The sequence below is a fragment of the Podarcis raffonei genome, chromosome 16 (assembly GCF_027172205.1).
Source record: "Podarcis raffonei isolate rPodRaf1 chromosome 16, rPodRaf1.pri, whole genome shotgun sequence".
NCBI classification, from domain to species: Eukaryota; Metazoa; Chordata; class Lepidosauria; order Squamata; family Lacertidae; genus Podarcis; species Podarcis raffonei.
This window is the reverse complement of record NC_070617.1, coordinates 39,203,375-39,224,264: the sequence shown is the minus strand read 5'-3', so window position 1 is coordinate 39,224,264 and position 20,890 is coordinate 39,203,375. Positions and strand designations below refer to the sequence as shown.

The following is a 20,890-nucleotide window of genomic DNA, read 5'->3' as shown; positions in this document are numbered from 1 at the left end:
AGCAGAAGAAACTCAGCCACAGCAGAATTAATGTTTTATTTATTGGCTGATGGGCAGCGAGCTAACCCTACTGGGTTGCCTGCATGACCCAGTTCTGCATGGGGAACTTCATCATGTAGCTGATCCCTGAAGAAAGCAGATTTGCTAGCCCTGTGCCCAGTGCTCTGCTTGGAAAGGGACTTTGATAGGTGGGCAGGATAACCTACCTTGCAATCATCTGGCAGCTTAATGATGCCAGGTGATTGACAGGTGGGTCATCTCACCCACCTGTCAGAGTTTACCTGTTGGGGTGGGGTCAGATAATAATCTGGCTTTCCATGCCAAAACGGTTCTCCACCCATGCTTCACAGCAACTGGAACAATATTTTTAAAATATTGTTCAGCTGCTTGAAGAGTGGGCACCATGTCTGCACCATAACACACAGGTGTGGTACTTCAACCCAGAAGATACCAAATTGGCAGTGTGCAATCTTCAAGGGACTCGCACCCATTGCTTGCTTCTTCTAGACTTGGCTGGGTTGGGGTGGTTGTTGGTAGACCAGCAGGTTTCTCTGCCAGTGTTTGAGGGCTTATCCAGACTTCCACTTGCCCTCTCAATCAGAAAACCACGGCAAAACCACTTGGACCCGTGCCTATAAGGAATGGGACAAGCAGAAAACCACTCATGGGACATGTGGAAGTGTGGATGAGCCCTTGAGTCTGGCAGAAGGTTACCATGTCCTGTTAAATTCTGTTACTGTATTGTTGTTACTATTTTTCCAAGGGGCCATTGAAGTTGACCCTGCTTAAGAGGTTGTGCCAACTGCTTTGAGTTGCACAAGGCTGACAATCTTGCTAGCCTCTTTAATTTCTTAGCAGAGTGCCTTGTCAAGAATTTAATATCACATAGAAATGAGAGAGAGGGAGTTTTATGTGTGCTAGGCACACCTTGCTAAGGTAAAACTCTGTCACAGGCAGGATGCTGTGGTGACGTTGTAGAGGAGTGGTTAGCTGAGGAAATGCTTTGGATTCTGAAATCGAGTTCCTGGTAAAATGACAGCTTAATGAGAAGGTGCCAGAGATCAAAGGCGGAAGGAGCTTGCTTAAATTAACCGTCACAACTTTGCCCTAAATCTGTAGGTGGGGAGTTGCCTTGTGGGTGTTTTTTATCATAGGCTGTGTAAATACTGTTTCGGTTTTTCATAGTGTTGGCTGAGACTAACCTATCTTCAATTTGCATAACATTTTTAAAAAAAAGTTAAAACACTCTCATTTAACATGGTCAGGCTAATCTCTACCTCCTCGCTCTTGCACAAATCTTTGAGGAGATTCCAGTTTATGGATTTAATATTTCTGGTATGTTGATGTTTTAATTCAGATGGCTGTAACCATTGTTTGTCTTTATTTTTATGCCAGTAGTTTGGCTTATGAATTGCTTCTTGTTTGTACAGTGTTACCTGCCTTTGATTTTCTTCTGAGTTTTATTATTAATATTATTATTTGCATTTTTTATTATGAAGGAAGCATGATATGTTTTGAAAACAAATGGTCAACTTTTCCAAGTATTGTTCAAAGTTTTGCTATGCTTTCTACATATTTGCTACCTCAAACCTGGAGGCGCACCTTATAAAACAAATAAGCAGTCGCTAAATTTCCCTAAGCAAAGGAGCCGGCTCTTTCTAGGCCCAAGATGGTGGAAGGAGGGATCCTGGCCCAGCTGAGGCACTGGCTCTGCTGTGATGTTAGACCCATTGCCCCATTCTTACATTCGGTGAACACGTCTGGGTCTGCAACAGGATTACAGCAGCAATCCCTACGCCCCCCCACGTGTTCATTTTGATGGTATATATTGAAACTGGGGGACTTTTTTTTCACCTGAGGGCCACAATCCCTTCTAGAGAACCTTCTGAGGGGCCACATGCCAGGGGTGGGTGGGGCAGAGGCAAAAGTGAGCAGAGCAGCAGGTGTGAATTTTGCATTTTGTTCTACTCAGGACCCCCCGCCCTTTGTCCTCCATCCATTCAAGCAAGCAAGAGACATTCCTGTTTTTCAAGGACACATTCCAGGCAGGCACAAACAGTCAGGGAGGGTGTGAAGCAGGGCTGGTAAGAGGCATGGCCAGAGAAGGAGGGGAAGAGTCCAAGGGGCCAGATAAAGATACTTTGGGGGCCACAGTTGCTTCTGGTTCCCATGCCTGGTATGAGCAGGATTCCCGTGAGAAGGAGTGTAATGCAGGGCTTTCGCCACACAATTGGGGAACCGACTTTTCCAGGGTTTCTGATCCTGTGGAGAGAACCTTGCAGTCATGTAAAGATGAGTGCAGAGAGGTGGCGGCGGTTGGGGTGCTGCCACAACGCCCCTCTCACATTTATTGAATGTGAATATTGGCCTTCACCCTTATTGATCCATGAGGCAATAAATAAAGTTGAAATATCAACCTGGCGCAGGAAATAATTGTATGTAAAACTTCTAAGAATTCAAATTCCATCTGAATGTGGAAACAGAGTGTTCCAGAAGTTTCCCCACAAACCTTGTTCTAACTCTACTTAACAGACAAGATATTAATAATGAGCGCCATGACAGAAGTTTATGTCAAGTCAAGCCAAGAATTCACTCTCCCTCGCTCTGCTTTGACAACCAGAGCAACAAATAGCCGTTTGCACTAACAATGTGTAAGAGCATGTCTAAGATGTCTCTGTCAGGAATGGATATATAATGCTTTTTTTTTGCTACTGACCTGTGGAAATGTTGCAGGTTAAGAAGACAGGACAATTAGTCATATATAGCTCTCCAAAGAGACATCTTCATTCATTTATACAGTTCAGCTGCAGGGCTAGTTCTTAGAATCTAAATGAATTGGTGCGACAATGGACTTCTGTATGAAACGAGGTCAGGCCTGGAGCGATTGAAAGGGAGCCCCTCTGCCTAGTCCTGCCAGTGGCGGAGAAACGTCCACAGAAGGCAATCATTTTTGGAGAGCTTTCAGATAAATGCTCATCCAAAATCTGATGGCTGAATTGCACCTTTTAAATATCTAAGGATGTGTGCCGACAGCAAATTCTGTAAATTAATCACATGCTGTGTGAAGATGGCTGCCCCGAATCCCATGCCATTCGGCTTCTTTGGACGACCTCAAGTTGTAGTGTAATGAGAGGGAAGAAAAATAAATTCTCTCCACCATAGCTGTCAACTTTTCCCTTTTCTTGCAAAGAATCCTATTCGGAATAAGGGAATTTCCCTTAAAAAAAGGAAAACGTTGACAGCTATGCTCTCCACCCAAAGCATGCATAAATTCTATAAACCTCTTTCATGGCGCATCGTTACTTAGCATCCTTTTTAGAAACTAACACCACCACTGCAAACATTTTAGTCTTTCCTGTAGTCCTACTGTTGACACTGAATTTTAAGGTTACAGTGACCCTGGGGAGGATATTCTAGTATCAGTTACTCCCGTCTTGTTCTTGGTTCATGAATGTTTTAAGATGGCTGCTGCAGCTGCTTCGACTTTTTGCAACAATAGTATTGTGAGAGTCCTGTCCTTAAGGTAGAAAACAGGATTTTGCATGTGTGTGTGTGTGTGTGTGTGTGTGTGTGTGTGTGTGTGTATATATATATATATATATATATATATATATATATATATATATATATATAAAAAGAGCTTAATAGGAAAAATATCCTGATGCAGGGATAATGTTTTGGACGTGGTCCATAGAAATCTGGGTTTCAATCCTCACCCAGCCAGGTATCTTGGTGGATGACGTTGGGACAGTCACCTTCTCTCGGTCTAAACTCAAGCAGTGATAGAGCCATATGAATCTCTCAGGGCAGGGAGTTCCTTAGGCAGAGGGTGCCAGCCCAGAAAAGGCTTCCTGGCTCATTGTCACCCTGTTAATACCTGAAGGGATAGAAAGAAATGGTATCTGTGGTTGATCTCAATTCATCTCAGTGTTTTCATAAATAAATAAAATGTCAATTGGAGTGGTGCTTAGAATGGAGTGAGACATTTTGTGTGTCTGTGTGAGAGAATGGGGGGGGGGCAGCAGTCCTACATGTCAGATGAACATAATCTCAAAATCCTCTGCTTTCATTTAACCAAAGTTTGTAGCATTTGTAGAACCAGAGATGTGAAGCAAAATGTTCTTATTTTGCTGTGAGAACTTAGCTTGCTTTACCTTTCAGTGTTTTATCCCCACCCCACCCCCAAATGCAGGGGAATTTTGCAGGTGCTTTAATGACAGGTTAGGTAAAAATCTTCCCTGATGAACATGGCTTGGGTGGTAATTCTGTCTCGGTGGCACACAGACCTTGGTTAGAAATGTTTCCTGAATTGTGGCCACAACTCTTGTCACCAAGTGTGTGGTTTTGAGACTAATAGAGCCTTTTTTAAAAAAAAGAGATGTTCTGGTGTTGCTCAGCAATAGAATACAGAAGGAGCCCTGCTGGATCAGACGTAAAGGCTCATCTAGAGTCCAGCATCCCATTCTCTACTGTGGCCAAGCAGGACAGGAGCTCAGGAGCCCTTGCCTGCCTCCCCCCCCCCAAAGGCCTTAGACTGGGGGTGGTACTCGGCAATCCTGAATAGTACCCAGGAGTAGATGCCAGCTTTCATTCTTGTAAATGCAGGTGTTTTCATATAGACTGCAACCCTTGATTCTGCATCCATGTATACTTTGAGCATTACAGTTTTCTCTGCAAGCATGAGGCCTAGAAAGCTATTTTTTTTAAAAAATGGAGGAAAGAGTTACATTTATTCTGCTCTGAGGTATTTTCCCTGGATGTAATTTATTGGAATAAGATTTTTTAAAGTCCTATGTTAACCTTTGCAGTGCGAAGAATTATTTTTGTGTGTCGTGTATCCAGCCCTTTTCCCCAGGGAGATATAACCAATGTATGTGGGAATATCTCATTTTATTTTTCTTGCAGCAACCCTGTGGGATTAATTTAGAAGGAGAGTGAGTGGCTCTAATGTCGCTTAAATTGAGATCTGTGATGCAGCTAAGATTTGAATTTGGGTCCAAGCCCAACATGCTAACCATTATGACAGAATGGCAAATATGCTTGGGTGTATTTTTTCTTCTAATTCAGAAATGGGAATATTTTGAGCATAGGACCATTGAATTCATGCTTAACTATTCTGAATGGTGCTGCCTCCCCCCACCCCAGGTCTTATTAAAAAGCTCCATCTGTTCTTGTATTTCCTTGGGTTAAATTCACAAACATACCTGCTGCCTGATTTTCCAGTTCAGCCAAGATAAGTATTTCAATTCAAAATGCACACTTCGAAACATTGACATGAGAAACTAAGATTCGTACAGTGTGAGAGTGTAGCCTTATGAGAGCGAAGAGCAGAAAATAGTGTGTATGGGTGTTCTCTTTCATCAGTGGGCTACAGTTGAAAGGCAATTTGTCATCCAAGAGCTGGAGAAGGACCTTTTTGTCTCCAAACCTTGCTCAGGGGCTCACAGAAGTACAATAAGTGGCTGTCTGGTGCTGGAAACAGGATGTTGGGGAGTGTGGTGTGATCATCAAGCCCAGTGGGCTTCACACTCTCTTTTGGGGAACTCTTGGGTTCCTCAGAACATTCTTGGGTGTACCTCGGTTAGATGATCAGTGACACCAGATAAGCCTCACTGGAAGATTGGACATCCCTACCCTCTAGCTCTGACAGTATTGCCATAAAATTCATTTCTGATGTTGTTGGACTACCTCTCCCATCATCCTTGCATATTGGCTATCCTGGCTGGAGCTGACAGGGGTTGGAGTCAAGAAACACCTTACGTTTCCCACCCCCGATTTATTGGGGTGGGTTACTGACAATTTCGATATATTGAGTGCTTTTTGTGGTAAAAAATGAGCTCCCGGTACTTATATATTGATAAGAGGCTTGTGTACTAGCACAAAATGGCTGCCATGCGCAGCTGATGAAAGGTGCCAGGACTCTGTACCAATGAGTACTGTCACCAAAAAGCCATTTATACATTTTATATGTAGGAATCCTGTGGGATTGTGTCATAGTGTTATCGTCATTGTTACTAGTTGATAATTAGATTCCATATAACTTATCATTGTATTTGCTAGAAATGTAAACATCAGTGCTATTCTTAATACTGGCTTTCTCTCCCCTTCCCAGGCTATGAGCATCAGCAAAGCAATCAACACTCTGGAAGCACCAGTCAAAGAGAAACATGCCCGCAGTATCCTTTTTTCCTACCACGTTACTTGTTCGCTTGGCTTTCTTAAGTTAAATTTGCTATTAGTGCTATTTAATAATAATAATAAAGTATTAAATTTCGTAAAGTACACTTAAGTACAAATTTATTAAAGTAGACATTTAATAAAGTACACATTCAGTAACGAATATACTATCTGGTGGTTTACAGAGTAACTTCCAAAAATGACAGACCAGTGTCTCATTTCCTCCTCTTCCTCTGTAATACGTAATGCCTCATGTTCTGGGCGCCATTTGCTGTGAGTTTTTTCCACTTACATATCAGAAGATGAGGTAAACCAAAGAGTGTATCACAAGAGGAAAACTCAGCAATGCTAAAAATCAAATCCATAAAAACTGTTGAAAACAAACATATTTCTATCAAATTTTGGTGAATACAGAATACAGGATTACTTATGATGTTCTTTATTTAGAAGACAATCCTTCATTGATTTGGTGATGTTCAGAGCAGTGACTCAAAAGCTGTGGTAGAAATTAAGATAAATATTACATATTTATTACATTTATACCCCACCTTTTCTTCAACGCTTAAATGTTTCTAAGTGCTTCTGGGGCTGTTTTTCCATTCTTGGTGATGGGGAAGTCTCTTAGGAGGCTGGCCATGTTTCGTTGTCCTTCCTCCCTGCCCCCAGAAACCCCTTGAATTTCAAACTGCCCTTAACTCCCATGAAGGAATTATTCTGGGGACTCATCATGAGAAAGGAGCATTTACTTTTTGGTCATATGCAATTGGTCTCCCTTTGCCCAGCAGCGCCATCCTCAGTTGGAAGTTTTGCCACGTTCTCCACAAAGTCCTCCGCGATGGGCATCCAAATGTAAGTTTGCTGGCCTCCTTCCATTCAACCAGTGTGAAAAAGACCTTTGACGGAAGAGGCAATATACTTGAAACTGTACACGTAGCTGACATTCGAGGTGGGACAGTGTGTACACTGTGATTGAGGAAACAACAGAAACTATGTCCAGAAATTATTCACCCCAATAGCTCGATGGTGTGACAAGAAAAGCTGGATTTTGCAACCTCTGTCAATTATTATGACCTGTCACTGCCCTTAAGCTTGTGAAGTGTATATGTTAATTAAGTGTATATGGCGAGATCAGCTCTCCAGATGTCCAAACAGGATTCCACATGAGGTGGGTGCTTTTAGGAAACATTTTCAGATGCAGCCAGACCAATGCATAATACGGTGGGTGTTTATCCTTCAGGCTCAAAGTATAAGTCCATAAAGGCTTGCAAAATCCTCTTTTGTTGTTCTGCTGTTAGTCCCTGTACTATGGGAATATAATTTAAAAGTACATGCACCTGCAAATATCAAGAATGTTGCCAGCACTAAATTGATACAGACAACAACTTCAGATGCTGAAGACTAGATCATTGGAGAAGTCCATATCATGTGCCTCAATTAGACCTTTTCTGCATTATACCTCCAACGTCTATCTGTATGAGGTGTTGCCTTCTTACAAAGGCATTGTAGAGTTCAGTATACATGAAACATTAATTTTTGCTGAGTCAATCTCAGTTTCAAACCTAAAGAAACATTCTTTGTGGTCCGTAAAGCAGTTTTCCGTCCTCTGGGTTATAGGATACAGTCTAATTCCTATTCCGCATCTCTCTAACCCTATCGGTTGCCTATTGGTATTAGGCAGGTGCCTTTGCTGTAGTGTTTCCAATGCCTGCTAAAACCTTTTTGCTTTTGTACATTGCCTACTCAGTCATGTAATTTCATCATGTACATTCATTTTCAAAATCTGTTTATTTTTACCCGTATTTTGATAATGTTATTAAATCTACTGTTTTTAAAGTCTGTTTTGCTATTTTTTTATTAAGTGTTCTATAAATCTTGTAAAAAATAAAAATTAATTAATTAAGCCTGGTTGACCTTTTGTGGAAGGACAGACAGGGATCAGTATAATATCCTTTGGAAAACAGGTCCTGAATTTCTGATGTGGCCAATTTTCTTGTGCTCCTAAGTTTTCTTCACACTCTGTCTTCTCTAGGTTCTTCAAGATTGTCAGCGATATCGAAGTAACATCCGAGAAACTGGAGACCTGTGGGTGAGTTCCAGAAATGTGCTTGCAGCTGGATGCTCCAACTTTGAATTTTATACTGGATTGAGAACACTTTCTTCAAATGTTGTCCTGGATATAGAACAAAGATCCCTGGTCAGCAACTATGCCTGGTCTGCCCTGTTGGGGGTTATTTTGAACTGGAAGTGTGGAATTGGCGGGGGGGGGGGTGGCACAAGGCTACCTTCCATCTTTCTCCAGGTGCTGCTGATCTATAGTCTTATCGTGGCTTTTAAAGTTTCCAAGGGGAGCGTGGTAAATGTCATATCCCAAGAGTCAGATTTTGTCTTGAGGCTATCAATTGCTGGTCTAAGCCAGTGGAGTTAGAGAGCCAATGTGGTGTATTGGTTAGATTGCTAGATTAGAACTTGGGAGACCAGGGTTCAAAGTTGTCACACAGGAACAAAGCTCACTGGGTCACCTTTGGCCAGCCACCATCTTTCAGCTTCACTTCAAGGTGGTTGTTGGGTGGGGAGAACTGTGTACAGCAACCTTGAGCTCCTTGGAGAAAAGGTGGGATATAAATGTAAAAATAAACTTAACTCTCCCCCTCCCATCCCTTTTAATGAAACGTTTATTTTTCCTTGTTAGGGCCACCTACATGATCGATACGGCCAGCTTGTAAACATTTATACCAAACTTTTGCTCACCAAAATCTCCTTCCATCTAAAGGTAATTTCTGTTTATGCAGCTCCTGCACACCTTATCTTCTCAGCGGTCTTTTCTGTAGGGTTGCTACTCTCCAGTTTGTGGGAAGGTGCTCATCTAGTTTCAACCCCAAGAGCTGCATCCCAGCACGGGCATTATGGGAGTTCCCTCCCACTGCCTGTTTCTCCCTCCTGTCAAGCAGGAAAGATTATTGTGGACGTACTCAGCAAACATGTTATTGACAGAATAATAGTGCATTAGTAGTAGATTTATTTTGCTTTGTTAGTAGTTCTGTGATGCTTCCCCAATGCTACCACATTATTGCTGTTCAGAGGGGCTGTAAGCACAACTTTTGCAGGAAATTACAGGATATGTATTTCTTTAGAAATGAAGCATCTTTTCTTCAGATGCATCTTGAATGCTCAATGAAAAAGATGTCTGGAGGGGCTCTAAACTGTGCTGGGTTAGGTAACTAGTACTGAAAATCTGGTAAACTTCTAGCCACTGCCCTGCCGGATGGCACCTTAGCCCTGGCCTACACCCCATTACCTTTCTGGAGAGAAGCAGTGTTTTCAATGTTTTGGCTGAATCACATTGTTTAGTTCATGTTACAGGTAACTACATAATACTCATTCCACAGTTGTAAGAAAATATTTTAGTATGACTGCACCTACACTTTGGAACTCCCTGCCTGTTGACATCAGGCAGGTGCCTTTGCTGTATTCTTTTCGCTATTCTTTTTGTTTAGGAACCCTATCCTCATCCTATCCAGACATGTAGATGTCAACATGCTTTAATCTATTTTAACGTTAATTAATTTTAAATGTTAAATGTTCTTAATTGATTTTAACATCTTTTTATTGAGAATTTAAATATTTATTATAAACTGCATAAATGTTTTACTACAATCAAGTGGTATATAATTTTTTAAAATTTAATTTAATATGTAGCCCTGAACTGTCCACTCTTACAACCCCATCCTATCGTAAGATAGCCAAGTAAATTAACCTAGTGTGTGAATGCACTGGGGACATGTGGGCAAAACAAGGAAAGCTGCCTTATACTAAGGGTTTATCTACACTTACCTTTCCTCTGAAGAAGTGTGCATGCACACGAAAGCTCATACCAATAGCTAACTTAGTTGGTCTCTAAGGATTTTTTTAAATGTTTGTTTTGTTTCGACTATGGCAGACCAACACGGCTACCTACCTGTACCTTTCCTCTGTGTGTTTTAAACCTCTGTGTCTGAGTGCCTTTTTTGTTTACTCTGGAGGTTTCCCCACAGTAACCTGCTCTTTAAAGCTGAATTGAAGCAAATGGCAATCTGGGGAAAACTTGAATTACTGTTTGTTGCCCCTCAGCTTTAAAGAGTGGGCTTTTGAAGGGAAAGCTCTGGGAAAAGAGAAAAGGGTGCTCAGACACGGAGCTTTAAGGCACAGACCGTGCCTGGAAAGAACAGGATAAAAGAGAAGTGTCTGAGTCATGCCATTTGGTTCATCTAGCACAGTATTGTCTACAGCGACTGGCTGTGGCTCTTGAAGGTTTCAGACAGGGTCCTCTTCCAGTCCTACCTGGAGATGCCAGGGATTGAACCTGGGAGTTTCTGCAAGCAAGGCAGGTGCTCTACCATTCTTTCTGTGTCTCTTTGTCTCTCTTTGGGTTTGGTTATGGCAAGGCAGCCATCTCCTAGTGAATGAATGCCAATTCTTATTTTTCTCTCCCAAAGCACCCAGAATTCCCCCCAGGCCTGGAAGTGACTGATGAAGTGCTAGAAAAGGCTGCGGGAACAGATGTGAATAACATGTAAGTTTCCCCTGCCCACCCAGTCCACCACCTTTCTGGTTACTTGACATCTTCCACAAAGCATAATGGCTGCCTTTGTTCCCTGGGTACAAATGGAGTGTCCCAAGTGTGAAATGTACCTCATTAAAGATGCTTTGGATAGGAGCCCAAGTAGCTCCTTGGCTGCCTAGTTCTGATATTAACTGATCCTGCCAGATCAGTGTTGCCTAAACTTCCGAAACCTAGATTACAATTTTGTGTTGTTCTTATTCTTCTGGATTAAAACTAGAGGCACAGTTTTGCTCTCGCACTCAACAAGATCTGTCTATGTTCTCAGTCAGCTCCCAGAATGTTGAGCAAGCCTCTTTCTTGCAGCTGTGGGACAGCCCAGTTAATATTATCTCTTGGCATTTCACACTCCCCTTTAGTCTAGGTGCCCAGGAATGGGACCATGTTTTCTTGGCCATGGGGTGCTTCAGAGATCCCCCCATGCCTACCAGCTGAAATGTAGGCAACATCCAGGAGTCACTCTGGGTTGATTCAGATGTAATGCCAAACCATGGCTTGCTCTATCCATTGTGTAGACTCCAAGCTGTGACTTTGTGTCTTCCCCGATGCACAGGCAAACCATGGATTGTGAGGTTTGTGTGTCTCAGCCATGCTGGCTAGGGCTGATGGGAGTCCATTATCACCTGGAGGAGACAAAAGGTTTTAAAAAACATGGTATACCATTTCTGAAAAGGCAGGCTAATGGCAGGATATTTTGACAGTCGACGGTCCTTGTTTTATGTCTCTCATTAAAAAAAATTTTTTTTGTAGCTTTCAGCTGACAGTTGAGATGTTTGATTACATGGATTGCGAACTCAAACTGGCAGAATCAGGTAATCTGACTTCAGTTCCTTCCTTTGTTTCCAACTTTCTTTCTCTCTTTTTGCTCATAAAATTGCATGTGCTCCAGGATTGTCAACAGTGCCCCCTCTCAAAAGTTCTGGCTTACTCCTATGATTGTAACAGCAGCAGCTGCAGAAAGTGAGAGTCAGAGCTTTCCACAACACAGCCATAGGCATTATTTGTGAATCAAATGGCTTCTAAAAGTACAGGAGCAAGACAGACTAATAGTTTTTTGTTGGTTTTTTTGATAGGTTGGCAGCCCTTAGCATATTTTTTGGATGCTAGTGTAATTCCAAAGTACATATTCTGCACGAAGACAGTCTGAATTCAGCAACCTGTGTAAATTATGCATGCTTTTGGAACCCTCCCTCTCCTACAAAACCCCTCAGATGTCTTTCTTTGTCAGCTTCGCTTCAATTCTCCAATAAACAGAGGCAGGGCGCTGGTCTCTGCCCCACCCTGGCTTTGCTGTTTGTGGCTACCAGCCAACAAATGTGTTAATACTCCTTTAGAAATTTATTATTACTATTATTATCACTCAAAGTACAGCTCAGGACTTACCCACGCTAACTTTTTGCTTTGCTCTTTCTAGGTAGAGGTCTGCACTTTAGCGCTTTGTGTCCAAGTGTGTGTGTGTTCTTTTTGCCCTAAGCTTTTACCACAAAAACACTCTCTTTAAAGCTGAATTGGAGCAAATGTCAATTCAGGTTTTCCACAGCGTAACGTTTGCTCCAATTGAGCTTTAAAAAGTGGGTTTTCATAGGGAAAGCTCCGTAGCAAAAAAGAAAAGAAAATGGTGCTTGGAAATGGAGCATTAAATAATGAACCTGTTAACGGAAAAATCCGAGGGCTCCCTTGGACAAAAACAAAGACACCAACCAGGATAACTTGGAGCAAAACAGCAGCCTGTAGGCTTGGCCTTTATTGAACTGTTTCAACAGGGTGCTCCCCTCACTTGCAGGAGAGAGGAAGGACACAGAAAAAATGGTGTGCCAGGTCTTATAAAGACTTTTGAAATTCCCCTCCTGTAGATCAAGCCCACCCCCAGAAACATCATACATACATCACAGAAAGGAGGGGTTGAGGGAGGAGTTGTGGTGGTAACCTGAGTGTCCTGTCACCTGGCTGGTTCCCCCTTTCCCCCTCCCCATGAGTACTTTCCAGGTGACAGAGGGGAGTTTGCAGTTTCCTGCCCCCAGAGGGAAGAGCTGATTTTTGTCCTTTGTTCCAGTCTGTGCTGAATTCACTCCCATATGCAAGTTCTTTGTGATCTTGATGGTCTTCTGTCTAGGACCATCAGGGTTGGCATAGCAACTGGGCAAGGCTCCTGTGGATGTGCTGGTATGCTCAAGGGATTGTATCAAACCTTCCCCATTTTGTAGTCCTTCCTTCATGGAGTAAAATAAAAGTGGAACAGTGCAAATCCGATGTATGGTTGATTTTCTATGAATTTATAACAGAAGTGCAGTGTATGTAGAGTGTGAGTGTGTGAAGTTTGTACAAACTGAATGATTGGGGGGGGGGTTCCTGCTACAAACCATGCCTGGAAAGAGCAAAGCTAAGAGTGGATGTGTCCTCTGTTGGCCCAGAACCTACAGTATTTATGCTCAGACAGGTTCAGAAACTACTCTCAGGTTTAAGCTCCTCCTAGCCATCAGGGCGCATTATTTCTAGCTATTTGCTGTGATAATGCTAGGCAGAAGCCTCTCTTCCGCAGGAACCAAGGCAATGACGTTCTCATTCCAGAGTTCCACATGTGGCATTTCTGAGCACAGAGCTTCTCTTGGCGCAGATCATTGAATGGGCCTTACCTTGGGGTGTTGCAGGTCATGACTGTGCTGCTCTCAGTCGTTTGAATGACCTGGTATTCTTTCTGCTGCCAGGCAAGGCTGTGTGTGCTCCTAGTTAATGATAAAGCTTTCATAATCTGAGAAGATTGTGCTTGGTCCTGCCCAGCAGCAGCCTGAGTAAACAAAGGTGATAGGAGCTGAAGCTGCCAGTTCAGTCACGGGGAAATCACAGTCCTCCGGTGCACACTGGTTCCTTTAACAGGCCACTTGTCCTATGCCTTTTATAACCTCAGATGTTAACGTTTTCAGAATCTAGGAATCTCCCTTCTGGATTCCAAACAAAAGCCCCCATAGATTTTCCTCCCCATCTGCCAAATAAAGTGGTGACTGGTGCTCTTTGGGACTGATGGAGCAGGAGGAACCAGAGCCAACAAATTCTAGCTTGTTCCCCACCCTCCTCCCTGCCAAGTTCTACATGGGCAATACCGAGACTAAAGAGGAAGCTGATATTATCAAGGTCACCCCCTGAGCCGCTTGCAACTAAGAAGGCAGGCAGGTGAGCACTGACTAAGTGCAGATTGATGTTGATAGGACTCTGTTTGCCGTAACAGACCAGCCTCCACTGGCCAAATACGTTATCCAACCTTGCTGCAGGGTGTGAAGGAGGATGCCAACTGCTGTGTTTTGCCCCTGGCATCTGGCAATTGGAGGCATGCTGCCCCAGAACAAGGAAGGTTATTTATTTAGAAGATTACATCTCTGTTTTTCTAGACTTGGTTACGGCAGTTGTGGAAGCATGCACCATTTTATATAAGCTGCAAAGTTCAGTTAAGCTTCCCGTTTGATTTTTATGTATTATGCACATAAGCATGTGTATGTGTCATTGGTTTTATTTAAATAAGCACAGGCACACACATACAGAGGTGTATATACTGCCAACTTGTTTGCTGTGCTGTTAAGTTGTGTTTAGGACTAATTGATTGGAGATATAGAATATGTATATGCACACACACAATCTTAGAAGCAGTCAAACAGCAGATGAAGAGATCCTGTTTCGTGTAAGTACATTGTCAAACACTAAGTAATAATATATGAAAAAGAAATGATCAAACAGAGAGAGAGAGAATGCTGTTTAATTAAATGTTTCAGCTGATGAAGGTCGAAACCAAAATGTTCATCTAAATAGTATTTTAAATATCTATTTTAATTTATAAACCTACATATAAATAAGCATGCACACATACAATTCTATGATTCTATGAACATGTACACAGATACTGGGGTATCCAGAGACCTTCCAATAATCCAGCAGCAGTTGTATTTGTTATTATTAAAGGCACCATCTCAGTCTTAGCTTTCCATCCATAGAAGATACTCAAGGCAATAAAGTGCAATAAAAACAGTATTTGAAATTTCCTTTCCTCTGTTCAGTTTTCAGACAGCTCAACACCTCCATGGCTGTCTCCCAGATGTCAGCAGTTCAGTGCCGGCTGGCTCCCCTCATTCAAGTGATCCAAGACTGCAGCCACCTCTACCATTACACCGTGAAGCTGATGTTCAAGCTCCATTCCTGTAAGTCGCTCTTGTGGGGGTGTGGAAGCATACCATGGTTCAGGTGCAGTTCTGGGACATTTGGGGAAGGGTCCATGGCTCAGTTGTTAGGGCAGATGAATTGCATGTAGGTTTGTTCCCTCTGGTTCTGTCTCTGGTGTCTCCCAGTTAAAGAAAGAATCTCATATGATGGGAAAGAGGCTGACCAGAAATTCATCAGCCAATTAGAGAAGGTGTCAGTCTGCCAGAAGATGTTGCCACTGTGCTTAAGGTGGCCATACTTGAACAAGGAAACCGCTAAACTGCAATTTATAAAGAAGTTAAACTCTTATTCATTTGTGGCTGAGTAGAGACAGTGGTTTCATTTCCCATTACAGATGTTAAATAACTCCCCGTTGTCAGTTTGATTGTTTCATCACTTGTCACTGCATTTGTATCTCATTGAATTCTCACTCTCTGTACTTTTTGTATTTAATTTTTCTCTGACCTTACCTCCTTACGACCCTCCTCATCCCTTATCACTGTCCGTGCGCATGTGTGAATGCAACCAAGGATTACACTTCATGCATTTGATGAGATGGACTCTAATTCATGAAAGCATATGGTGTAATAAAATATTTTAGTTCTCTTGGTTGATTTTTTCCAGTCATAGTGGACAATTCTGGATGAACAAAGAGTCTGAGCTGGTATAAGGCAGCTTCTTGGGCTCACAAGTTCAAGTTGTTTTTGCACTCTGATCAGGGAAGTTTTGGAGGACTTCAAATGTCCAGTGAAGGTTTCTCAATAAAAAGATGAGTCACTGAGCTGTGGCCCTTCCCCACAGCAGGGGCTGGGCAGAAAGCTGATTGGGGTCCGCTAGAAAATCACCAGATGGATTGCAGTAGATAAGTACTCATCATCATCATCATCATAATTATGTATTAAATTTCTATACTGCCCTCCACCTAAAAATCATATGGAAGTTTACAATATAAAACCACAAAAATAGATACTCTAATAATAAACAGAAACAATAACACCCCCCCACACACGCAGTTAAAAAGGCCATAGGGTTTCTGACTCCCTGGTCTGCATGGCTTACCTCACCTCCTGTCACTGCGGCTTACTGAGAGGGAAAGGTTGACATGGTGCAAACACACTGTTGGGAGCACTGGATTGGCTTCAACAGTGCTGACCTTTCCCCTGCAGTGATGCTGTCTGGTAAGCCTTACCAACTGCTGCTCCTCCCAGTAGTTTACATAGGGAGTGAGTCAGGCCATGGGCCCATCCAGTTCAGTACTGTCAATATTGACCAGCAGTGGCTCTCCAGGATTTAAGGCACTGAGTCTTTCCCAGTTCTGCCTCGAGGTGCTGAGTATTGAACCAAGGAGGACCTTCTCTGCATGCAAAGCAGATGTTGTACCACTAACTGCTGAGCTCTGGCCCTTCCCCAAAGCAATGAAAAAATCAGAAGAAGCAGACTCCAAATGCTTGAAGGAAAACTGATTTCTTTATTTAAATATTCCTTTAAGCACCTGGATATTATTCCTCTGCTTTCCCCACCTCTGTCCGTGTTTTCTGGGTTTTTCTGCTTGGTTTTTAACAATAGCAAGAATAACAACAAAAAGGCTTCCCGCCCATTCTAAATTAGGCTGGTAAAATTAAAATAGCTGGGGGGCTGGTGTGGGAGAATCAGGTGTGTGGAAGGGTCAGCTGTCAGCTCACTATTGAAAACTAGTCCCTGAGCTGAACATCCATCTGCTCTGAGCATCATGGACTTTAATTTTAAGTGTAGGTCTGTGTTCTGAGGATGGACCAATCAGTCAGTTTCTCATTTTTACAGGCTTAAGCTCTGTTTCCTCCACATCAGTTTGCTTGGTTTATTTAAAAATGAATTTAATGAAAATTCATCATTTTAGTGTGCACTTCTCCAGATATACACATTTTATTACAATTTTACCTAATACACTCATTTTTGAAGAGATTTCCTCTAATATTCTGCACTTTTATATGCTGTTTTCACCAACGTATACTTGGGTGGGACGCGGGTGGCGCTGTGGGTTAAACCACAGAGTCTAGGACTTGCCGATCAGAAGGTCGGCGGTTCGAATCCCCGCGACAGGGTGAGTTCCCGTTGCTTGGTCCCTGCTCCTGCCAACCTAGCAGTTCGAAAGCACGTCAAAGTGCAAGTAGATAAATAGGTACCACTCCGGTGGGAAGGTAAACAGCGTTTCCATGCGCTGCTCTGGTTTCACCAGAAGCGGCTTAGTCATGCTGGCCACATGACCCGGAAGCTGTACGCCGGCTCCCTCAGCCAATAAAGCGAGATGAGCACTGCAACCCCAGAGTCTGCCACGACTGGACCTAACGGTCAGGGGTCCCTTTACCTTTATACTTGGCTGGAGAACAGTTTTGCTGTGTCCTCTGCAGAGTATGAGGATGAGAGAGTGAATGATTTGCCTAAGGCTATGCAGGAAATATGGTTTTTTTTGGTGGGATAACTATGGTGAGATTTGAACTCAAGATTTCACAGTTCACAGCATAGCAGCTGTGCCATACTAGCAGCCCAAGGCTTTTAGCCTTCGGTTACCTCTTATTCTTTTAGGCATTCATATTAGGCTCTTCTGCCAAACAAATGGGCTCTGAATGGAGTTTATGGATAGTATTCCTTAAAAAAAGCAAAGCCATAAATATCACTCAAAATCAATAAACCATACAGTCCAGACTTTCCCAACCTCGTGCCCTCCAGATGTTGCTAAATTCCAGCTTCCATCATCTCTGACTCCACTGGTTGAACTGGTGGGAACTGGAGTCCAACAAAATGGCGGTTAAGATACAGACTGCCCTTTAAGGCTATGTAGAGCCTGTTATTTGTATTCCACAATGAGAAAGAATTTACTTGAAAGGTGGGTAATAATAATATCTGTCTTGCTGATTTATGTGAGAGAAATCTCTGCTGATATTTATCTGCTCTTCCCCTTCTTGATCTCTCTTCACTAGCTTCCTTCTTTACAGTGGCCTTTCTTTCTTTCTTCTTTTTAATTTTAAAAAGGGATTCCCAAGGGGGGAAACCAGCATTCACAGGTTTTCATTCCACCTTCCATTAGGGAGCTTAAGTACATCCTGCCGTTGGCTTTTCTGAAACCAGGATTCAGTTCCCAGAAGGACAGGACTAACCTTTAAATATGTCATAAGTTTTGCACAAGACTTATGCTAAGGAAAGCCGGAGGCATATTTGTGTACAGTTGGCCAGATTTGCATTAATTTTGCTGAAGCCATAGAGAGAGAGGGTGTGCAAGGGAGAAACTGAAGCCTGGAAAGACCTGCTTATTTTGATTGTGAACGATGTGCTTCCTTAAGAGTTCCAACAGCCAAGCATTAAATCAGCCATATTATTTATTTCATAAAATTTATACATTGCTTGATTGTTTAAAAATACTCTCAAAGCATTTTAGAAAACATAAAAGAGTAAAGGCAATAAAAGATTTGCAGCCAGAAGCCACATTCCTTTCTGGGAATCATAGAATCCAACTCACTGTATGTGCTTAAAGATGAAAACAGAAGGACCAAAGCTTAGTAATATTGCTTACTTTGCATGCAAAAGATCCCAGATTCAATCCCTGGTATCTCCAGTTAGGGTCTAAAACCATCAGCGAGCTAAATGGAGTTTTTCTTTGGAATAGCTGCCAGGCCCTCTGCTTTCGGAACCATGACTTTTCCAAAAGTGCTTCTCTTCCTCTTCTCCCAAACTTTCAGAACCTGCAGCTCAGTGGCAGAGCATTTGCCTTGCATGCAGAGGGCTTCAGGTTCAGTCTCCAGCACATCCACGTAGAACTGGGAACATTCATTGACCGAAACCCTGGAGAGCTGCTGCCAGTCAGTGTAGGCAGTACTGAGCTAGATAGACCAATGCCCTGACTCGGCATAAGGTCACTACCTATGTTCCTAGCAGATTGTGAAAGCCTTGCTTGGGTGCCAGGTGTGCTTTTCTCTGGCTCAAACCCCTGTGTGTGCTTTCTTGGCAAAAGGTCCATTAAAGTCTTGGACAGCCCGTTCCTTTATTTTGTCTTCCTCAGGTCTCCCGGCTGATACGCTGCAAGGGCATCGTGACCGTTTCCACGAGCAGTTCCGCAGGTAATATAATAATTAGAATTATATTTGTTTTTGTATTTAGCTGTAATCCGCCTTTTCCCTTGACAGGGATCAAGGCAGCTTACAGCTAAAAGCATATTTTAAAAGCAGTCATTAAAAAAACAAATAAATATGCATGGGACTTCACTGTAAAACATTATTTTAGAGATAGGAGGGAAAAGTAAGTTTAAAAGAAGCGTATATACACCCTTCTCTGGTGAAAACCAGGTAATGACTTGTGGCCTGCTTTTCATTCTGTGCCTGGGCTGAACTACATCACATAGGAGGGAATGGAAATCTTTGTGGTTAAGCTCACCATTGAGATTTTCAGAAAACGCCACCCCTACTAGTGGGCTTCTTGGACACACGGCTTCCTGTTGGCCATCGTGGAAACCACAAAGCTGGAGTAGATGGTCCCTTGCCTCATCCACCAGGATTCCTCTTGCGTTCTTAAGAGTCAGACCACCTTGCTGTTGGTCTCAGTATTGACAATTCTGTTTCCCCTCTCTGTAGCCTCAAAAGCTTTTTCAAAAGAGCATCGGACATGCTGTATTTCAAGCGGCTCATCCAGATCCCACGGCTGCCTGAGGTACAGTCTCTCTTCTGCCTTCTCCTCCTGCTCCCCAACCCTGACAATCTGGGGCTACTACAATGCCCCTGCCTGCTACTGTCTGTAAAGCTTTTCCTGAAATTAGGCCAGTTTACCCACACTGTGTGTGAGGGGGTCGGAGAGGGAGAAAGCACCTGTCTGCCCAATCCAGTCTCTGGGTGTGTATTTGTGAAGCTGCATTTATGAGGGTGCCATCTAGTTTCACCTGCACTGTAAATGTGCCTGACTCCTTTTGTTCCTCCTCCATTAGAACCCACCTAACTTTCTGCGGGCATCAGCCCTGGCCGAGCACGTGAAGCCTGTTGTGGTGATCCCAGAAGACGAAGCCCCTGAGGACGAAGAGCCAGAGAACCTGATTGAGATCAGTACAGCCCCGACTGTGGAGCAACAGGTGAGACATGCTAAGGGGGCCTCTAGAGTGGTGAGCTTCACCCACCACTTTTAGGTGTACCCCCAGTAGCACTGGATTTAGGGCTGTGCAGATTGTTCCCCAAGGACGCGGGTGGCGCTGTGGGTAAAAGCCTCAGCGCCTAGGGCTTGCCGATCGTAAGGTCGGCGGTTCGAATCCCCGCGGCGGGGTGCGCTCCCGCCGTTCAGTCCCAGTGCCTGCCAACCTAGCAGTTCGAAAGCACCCCCGGGTGCAGGTAGATAAATAGGGACCGCTTACTAGCGGGAAGGTAAACGGCGTTCTGTGTGCGGCTCTGGCTCGCCAGAGCAGCGATGTCACGCTGGCCACGTGACCCGGAAGTGTCTCCGGACAGCGCTGGCCCCCGGCCTCTTGAGTGAGATGGGCGCACAACCCTAGAGTCTGTCAAGACTGGCCCGTACGGGCAGGGATACCTTTACCTTTACCTTAGATTGTTCCCCACACAAGGTGCTGAGCTAAGGGAGCACAACACTTAGAAGATCCACTGGGGAGGGGCACAATTTTGGCCTTGCACAGGGAGCCATATTATGAAAGATTACCAAAGACTGCCCCTGCCCCCACTAGAAGGTGCTTATGAAGGAATGTGGCTGTAGGAACTGGAAAAGACCATTCTCTCCCCTCCCCCTTTAGTGCATTTGTTGGGTGGGACACACCATTTTGCTTTAAGGAAAAAAATTACCTGAAAAAGAGTAGGAATTGGATGAAGTTCAGTGGGTCTAGGGGAAAAGATGCCCAGCCTCCCACCCTTCTCTATAAAAAGTGGTTCTTCGTTTCATTTCGTTATAAAATGGTTTTAAGATGCTATT

General features: G+C 43.4%; 1 protein-coding gene across 3 annotated transcripts in view; it reads left to right on the top strand.

Annotated features, from left to right (window-relative positions):
* HIP1R (huntingtin interacting protein 1 related) overlaps positions 1 to 20,890 on the top strand; it is a 297,989-nt gene that overhangs the window by 18,342 nt on the left and 258,757 nt on the right. For all 3 annotated transcript variants that reach the window (XM_053368313.1, XM_053368314.1, XM_053368315.1), the window contains exons 2-11: positions 6,113 to 6,176; positions 6,884 to 7,026; positions 8,207 to 8,263; positions 8,867 to 8,947; positions 10,650 to 10,726; positions 11,525 to 11,586; positions 14,818 to 14,958; positions 18,993 to 19,050; positions 19,561 to 19,636; positions 19,908 to 20,048. In XM_053368313.1, coding sequence (XP_053224288.1) covers positions 6,113 to 6,176; positions 6,884 to 7,026; positions 8,207 to 8,263; positions 8,867 to 8,947; positions 10,650 to 10,726; positions 11,525 to 11,586; positions 14,818 to 14,958; positions 18,993 to 19,050; positions 19,561 to 19,636; positions 19,908 to 20,048 — 900 coding nt within the window. The remainder of the gene's footprint in view (positions 1 to 6,112; positions 6,177 to 6,883; positions 7,027 to 8,206; positions 8,264 to 8,866; positions 8,948 to 10,649; positions 10,727 to 11,524; positions 11,587 to 14,817; positions 14,959 to 18,992; positions 19,051 to 19,560; positions 19,637 to 19,907; positions 20,049 to 20,890) is intronic.